The sequence below is a fragment of the Penaeus japonicus genome, unplaced genomic scaffold, assembly GCF_977035675.1.
Source record: "Penaeus japonicus unplaced genomic scaffold, GWHDUDI00000001_assembly GWHDUDI00000010, whole genome shotgun sequence".
Taxonomy (NCBI): domain Eukaryota; kingdom Metazoa; phylum Arthropoda; class Malacostraca; order Decapoda; family Penaeidae; genus Penaeus; species Penaeus japonicus.
This window is the reverse complement of record NW_028234412.1, coordinates 4,268,880-4,276,379: the sequence shown is the minus strand read 5'-3', so window position 1 is coordinate 4,276,379 and position 7,500 is coordinate 4,268,880. Positions and strand designations below refer to the sequence as shown.

Below are 7,500 nucleotides of genomic sequence, written 5' to 3'. Positions count from 1 at the left end.
CAAGCAGATATGAATATCCCAAGTGTAGCGTGCTTGGTGTATATCAGGGTTGCATAGTATATAAACAGCTAACATGCAACGAAATACATAATAAAAAAATTATAAACTAGTTATAAAAAATAAGTCTATACACTTCAAAGAACAAAACTGTAACAAGAGTTTCTAATGAGCCAATAGATAGGAGTTAGTGGTCAGAAAATTCTATTACATGACCCTTACCTTTTCAACTCCGCCAGCCCACTGATGCCAAAATGGCACAGAGTTAAATAAATCTAATCTTTTAGCCTTTGTATAGCAGAGTAGTTTTCTTTTTGACCAGTTCTATAGAATTTCCCTCCTATATCACAAACATTTTATATAGAGAGTGATTGTTCTTTAGAATCAATAATGGCGGACTGCTACATAGCGCATCTTAACACATCGAAACATAAAACTTTTTTTTTCAGAATACCAATCTAACATGAACCTTCACAAAGAACTCCAAATAACCATTTAAAAAAAAAACATCACAATCATCACATTACCATCCTCATTATCAAAAACCACCCTACCCTAGCGAATCCTACCTAGCACATTTCCAGTGGAATTTTCCTCCTGAACCTAGCACACACGTTGTCGCTGCCCTTGGCAACACTGCGTCGAGTCGGAAGCGAAAGAGAACAGCTCAATGTCGGGACGAGACGGTAACCTCCCCTTTTTAAGCCTTTTCTGGGCCTTTTTCTACTCAAATAGACGTGGAACATGAGGGGGGATATTCTGACGATTGATACTTATGCGGTTTTGTCTTGCAGGAGGAAAGAAAAAGCCTCTTAAGGCTCCCAAGAAGCAGAATATGGATATGGACGACGTGAGTATTGAGAAGCACGTTGTTCGTCTTCTTTCGTTCTTAATTTTTTATTTTCTCTCTAGTTTATATTTTTTGGGTTATTGTTAAAGGGTGAGGGATTGTGTGTGGATATTCTTTTTTGAATTTAGTGTATTGAAATAAGTTGACTTAGGAATTTAGGGGTTTTATTTGTTGAATGTGTTTCGACGTTTGCTTGTTTTTTTGTTTTCCTGAAAGTTCCTTGTGTTTATGCAACGTGTCTTACTTTAATGGGTTTTGTTCATGATATTCTGATTTATTCTTTAATAGGTGTTAGCTTTACGACTAAAGAAAAAAAGTTTGTATTGTAGAATGTTATTTTTTTGTTTGTTTGTTTGTTAACGTATTTATTAGGGGAGGGGGGGGGGCTTCATGTCTCTCTTATTTAATTTTGTGATGTATTATTAAGATCAGTATTAGAAATAAATTCAGGTAAATTGATATAGTGAGAGACTATTAGTTAAGGTTAAGTGGGAAAGATTGCAAGTTTCAGTTATAAAGAAATAACTGAAGTGAGTGAAATCATCGCCTTATTGTCATATTTCTTTAATGCTGCACTGGGTGGCGTTTTCCTCTCTATTCATGGAGACGGAAAGGGTGGTGGTCTGCACGATTTCCAACCTTGAACATATTGAACATCATAGCATCATGACATGCATTGCAATTGCTTTGAAGAGCCTGTCGTAGTTGGAGATTGGGATGAGTTTCAGGCTTAGGCCCGTAGTAAAGAACCTGTGGGGTGGGGCATCGGGAAAATGTGACGGGTGTAGGGCGTAGGGCGTAGGACATTTTATCCTACACCCGACACCCGTCACATTTTCTATTTTATTTTATTTATCCTATTTTATTTTATTTAACCTATTTTATTTTATTTATCCATCACATTGTTTTATCTACGCCCTACACCCGACACCCGTCACATTTTCCTGACGCCCCACCCCACAGGTTCTTTACTACGGGCCTTAGGCATATAGATTTGTTTTTTTTCTGTTCTTCATTTTGTTGGGACTTTATTTTATTGATTTTTCTTTTTTCTTTCTTTCTTTCTTTCTTTTTCTTGCTATTCCTCCTCATTCTCTTTTATTGTTCTTTTCTTCATTTCATGCTCAACTTCTCTTTTCCTTTTTTTCTCTCTTCCGTTACTTCCAAGTTATTCTACTGGGAGGTTAGGAGAATCCTCGCCCTAAATGTGACGATATCCCCCCCCCCCCCTGCGCCTGTGTAATGTGTGCTACCAGTATAACCTTCCCTTTACTACGGTTAGATAGTTAATCAATATTGCACACAGTTCATACTTTCTTACTGCTGTTGAAGCAAATAGAAATTGGCCTCTCGGCTCTCAAGATCAGCTCACTCCAGCCGGCCCATCTAGAAATTCTAGGCCACGTATCCCGTTTTGGAAATCCAGATTACCAGCTGGAAATTAGTTCGTCTTTGATAGACCCGAAATGTCTCTGCCTTAGAAATTTTACCTTTTTGTTTTCATGCAATTTGTGCAACTGCAATTCTTCTACTTGTGACGAAGTGATACAGATTGTAAACGAGTCCACAAGCATCTTGTAATGTAATTATAGAATACTAAAATTTCACGTGGAATTGTGTCGGGAATTTTTTTTTTTTAATATCCTGTCAAGAATATAAATGTTCACAAGTGGTGGTTATTTCCACCTCATAGATCATTAATAAGTAAAGATATTTCTGCCTTTAGATTATTTTGAGGTGTAGAAAACCTTTTTTGGGTGTACTTGAGTAATATTCTGTAGAGTTACCTTGGTAGTTTTTATGACATTTGCAGTGATTTTAAAAGTAATTTCTTTTATAGAGTTCTTGGAGAGGAAATGATTATGAACTCAAGAGTAGTCAAGAATGATAAAGGATTGGTTAGATAACACAAGTGCGCACAAACACATATCCATGCTTATCAGTCTCTCAATTGCTCTGCTTTCTGTAAAAAAAAATTGCTCTTTACTTAACATTTTTAACCCATTGCAGACGGGGATAAGCATTATAATTTGACTATTCCCACTCTCTTTCAGTCATTCATTGAAAAAGTAGAGCGTTTTTTGTATTTTGTTTTTTTGTGTGTTTTATTGAGTTTAGACACTTATATGTGCCATATGACAGGCACTACCAGTGCTGCAGTAGACTAAAATTGTAGTATATTATCCATATTAGCTCATTATTTTCTTTATACTCAGTGTGATAGAAGTATTGCTGTTTTATGGGAGGACAAAAGGCAACTATATTTTTTTCGTATTTTTGTGCTGTCATGAACAAATACGAAACATATAACCACCTACAATAAAGATAACAAGAAGAGGTAGGGAAGAGGAATGAAACCTGTGCTTGTAACTGTGAGTGCCACAGTGAAAGGCATCCATATTGGCACAGGAGTACATTTTAGACAATGGGTATGGATTGAGTCACCTTCCTCTTCCCGTTTTGACTGCACATCCTTCATCGGCGGTACTTTTGAGCAAGAGTTCGTCAACTTAGTGTGTGTCATCGCTCTATAAAGATAGTGCTTGCTAGAGACCGTGGATGGGTGCCATTCAAGGCTCTCTCTCCTGCTGGTGCTAGGAAAAAGTGGTGCCATCTAGGTTTTGGACGTTAAGCTAGCACGGTATTACGGTAATTATAGTAATTATGACTGCAGTAGCCATCATCACTCATTCCTTTTTCATAGCAAAATAAAATAGCACAGTGATCCAAAATCCCCGAACGTCATGTACGTCAGGACGCCCGTCGTCAGGCCAAAGCTCCTACGTCATGTATGTCATGACACCCGTCCGCAGTGGGTTAATATTGTTTATGCAAATTGATAAGGGATGTAAAGTAAGCTCTTCAGTAATGGCCCATTTTTTACAATTTCTCTTAGTTAAAACTTCGGCAAAATAACAACAGTCTTTGGGAATTCTTCCAGTGGCTATTTGATTGTTTCGGCAAACAGCAAGGGCCTACAGAAAACTTTTATTTCCTCCGAAATTTCCAGTCGAGTTAGGTTATATTAGCTATGTTAGTTTATATTAGATTTATTAATAATGATAATGAAGATGATATTATTATTATTATTGAAAGATTTGAATGACAAGGTACAGTTGTCTTATAGGAAAGGCAAGTTGATGTATTTTAGGGGAAAGGTAAACATCAGAGGCGTAGATATTGACATGAAAGCCTCATGAAAATTATGGCAACACCTATAATTGATAGTTGATAGAAAATTTATTGTGTGTGTGTTTTTTCTGAAAAATCCATAAATACAAAGTGTTTCCTTTAATGGTTAAGGGCTAATGACCTAAGAAAAGAATGTGAATAAAGTAAAATAAAAATTATAAACCACAATCATTTAAGACATGTGAATCAAAGATGTTAAAATGTCTTGTTTCACACTTGGTTCTCTATTCCCCCCTTTTTTTCTTTTTTTTCCTCCAGGATGACAAGGCATTCATGCAAAAGAAGAAGGATGAGGAGAGGAAGATAAAGGAATTGCAACAGAGAGCCGCAAAGGGTGGTCCACTCGGTAAGGTCACGGAGGAACATTCGGTCCTCGCTTGCAAATTGACATCGTTTAAGTTTGTGCAAAGTGAACTTGGGTGGATGCAAGACGTTTGGTGCTTGTGGTACTTAAGTTGATATTTACTTTAAACTTTAATCTTGTGCTTTTAGATTTTTGTAGTGGAAGATATTAAAGATTTAACTATACTTTCTCATTCTAGATTTAGTCAGCTTTTGAAAGTACATATCTATCAGTGCATTAAATTAAACATAGGTAATGAAGATTACATGTCCCAATTTGCAAACATACTTGATATAAAGAATTTTAAGCCCCTTATTTGCACCCGGTAAGTTCATTCCAATGTTGCTACACAAAAAAGTCACTATAGAGATAGACATGATCCTAGCATTGTTGGCATGCTTACATCCTTCTATTTTTCTTCTATCGCAGGTGGAGGTGGCATCAAGAAGAGCGGAAAGAAGTAAAGCCGATTTCCCTTTAAATTGGTTTCTGGTTTACCAGTAATTCTCATTAATTTCCATTCATTCATACCCACCTATTTTGATGAATCTGTAACTTTTTTGTTTTATAAATAAACCTAAAAAAAAAATCTTTGGTGTATATTTTCACATCTTGAAATTATATTGGATGGTTATGTGTAAAATTATTTTTCATCTTGGAATCCCAGTGTAAATTATAAACATGAGGCTGTAATCATTTGCTCTTGGTATGCTGTAGAATGAAGAAACATGTATGCCATTTAAAGAAATGACCATACCTTTTTTATAATTTTCCATCTTTATCAATTTTGTATGGTTTGTCTTAAATACTGACCAGAATTAGATGTTTACTGTCAGCAACATATTAGATCTCTGGGCCCTTTTTCTTTTTTATTTCTTTTCTTTTCTTTTCTTTCTTTTCTCTCTTTCTTTTCATTCCTTTCTTTCTTTCTTTTCACTTGTGTTGATTTCTGGTGTTTTCTATGGCTGGATCATAGTTCATGCGATTGAGATGGAAAAGTGCAGTTGTTTTTTATTAGTTTACTTGAAAGAAAAAAAAAAAAACTAAATACAGTTTCCTGATTAACTTGTTAGATCAGATGTAATAAATCTCAATTATTTTGTTACTTCCTCTTCATCTATAGTCAGCAAGATGCATAGAAGTAAAGCCTACCATTATCTGAATCAGAACAAGCAGTCTGTAGGATATATAGTATATTTTAATATCCTAAAAAGAAAAGGACAAATCAGATATTAGTAAAAAAAATATGAAAAGACAACTAAAGACTGGATAATTTCTGAAAGTGCAACATCCAATATCTGGCTAATTCTAAATGCAGTAAAGCCTATATCTTATTGAAAGTTTCTGGGTATATTTAAAATCATTTACTTTTTACTTGTCCATAAATTTTCCAAATTCTGTGAAACTGATTAAGTATTTTTTTAAAGTTAGGACTATACACTATTGCAGGATTGTATTACATGCTAACAAACATATTTGATATTCGCAAAGTTAGTTTTTGTATTAATGTGTTGTGTGAGTGCACACAATAGACTTCAGATAACCACTTTAGGGTAATTTAACCCATTAGCAGCGGATGACATGATTTGCTGCAAAGGCAGAGTCGGTCATAGACGCGGATGGCATCATGCCAGACATGTAAAATTATGCCTCTATTATGAATTCATAGTTTCTTCTAATTTTAAGCCTTTTTGTTGAAAAGGTATTGGAGTTTACTTCATACTTTGAACTTGTACATTTCTAGTACAGAAATATCTTGCCAACGCTGTTGTGAATGTAGGAAGCAGAGTGTAAAGCCCTGTCCACCAGTTTAAGCTGTCCTTACTAGAATTTCTCTGCAAGCAGACTTATTCAGGAGAATTGCAAGAGAATAGCACTGTGCAGCGGGGTAATTGCTATGTGAAAAGAGTGCCAAAAAGCAAACAGTGTAAAACCTGGTTAATGAAAAGAGTTAGGAAGCCATCACAATACTAAATGAACTGGATGAAGCACCTAGGCATGACATTTGATGATTACATTACACTGTCACTGCTTTGTGAATTGGCTCTGGCTCCAGCATGGGCACTTAGCAAAAAAGGACTTCGATGGGCAATCTATTCACTCTTGTCCGCTGACTCTGCTTGGTCGCGTGGATGGGGGCTTACAATTTGAAGAAACAGTAAGCGAAAGGAAAAAGTTTTACAAAAATTCCTGGGATCTCCATGTGATTCATGACTCTAGATCTTGATGCATTAGAAAATCTTTAATAATCAGTAAATCCACACGGTTACACAAAGGGTAATAAAATAATAAGTATTTTCCAAGTTATTACTTCATAAAAACATTGACTAAAAGGATATAAAGATTCCCAAATTTGGCAATATCTGTACATTTTTTACAATCCCAATACTGAAAAAAAGCTGCATTTTACTCCAACATACTTTTTTTTCCATTTACCTCAAGTTTTACAAATAGCACAATTCACAGTTCAGGTTACAAAACTCCAAACTTTCCATGCAATAAGACTGCCATGAAGATAAAGGCACACAGTCAAAATAAAGGTGGCATAATACATACTAGCTCAAACATATTCGTTGTAAACGTCTATATTATAATGTCCATGTTTTAAAGCATGATGTGCATTACTGAAACCATCTGCACTTTGTTTGATACGAACTGTGTTTATGGAAGGAGTGTACGTGTGAAAGCAAGGTGTGGACACAAGTATATGTTGATGGGTATGTGCAAGCATGTGTGCATACTTGCAAATGTATGTATGGATGGTACATAATTATAGGAGAGTGCAAATTCATACATAAAACAGAAACAAATAAATGCACTCACATATACATAAATGTGAGAAAGAGTGAGAGGTGTGAGGGAATGGTGTGTATTCGTGTGTATACATGTGATTGTGTGCACACGTGTGCATGTGCGAGTGTGAGTGAGTGAGTGAGTGAATGAATGAGTGTGAGTGAGAGTGTGTGTGTGTGTGTGTGTGAGAGAGAGAGTGTGTGTGTTTGTGTGTTTGTGTGTTTGTGTGTGTGTGTGTGTGTGTGTGTGTGTGTGTGTGTGTGTGTGTGTGTGTGTGTGTGTGTGTGTGTGTGTGTGTGTGTGTGTGTGTGTGTGTGTGTGTGTG

At 35.9% G+C, this 7,500-nt stretch overlaps 1 protein-coding gene across 1 annotated transcript; it reads left to right on the top strand.

The window, feature by feature from the left end:
• The first annotated feature begins 554 nt into the window (after window positions 1-554).
• LOC122263741 (translation machinery-associated protein 7-like) lies at window positions 555-5,138 on the top strand. The gene is made up of 4 exons (XM_086540524.1): window positions 555-683; window positions 792-847; window positions 4,298-4,385; window positions 4,812-5,138. The coding sequence occupies exons 1-4, from the start codon at window positions 668-670 to the stop codon at window positions 4,844-4,846; spliced, it is 195 nt and encodes a 64-aa protein (XP_086396650.1). The 5' UTR covers window positions 555-667; the 3' UTR covers window positions 4,847-5,138.
• The last annotated feature ends 2,362 nt before the right edge of the window (window positions 5,139-7,500 follow it).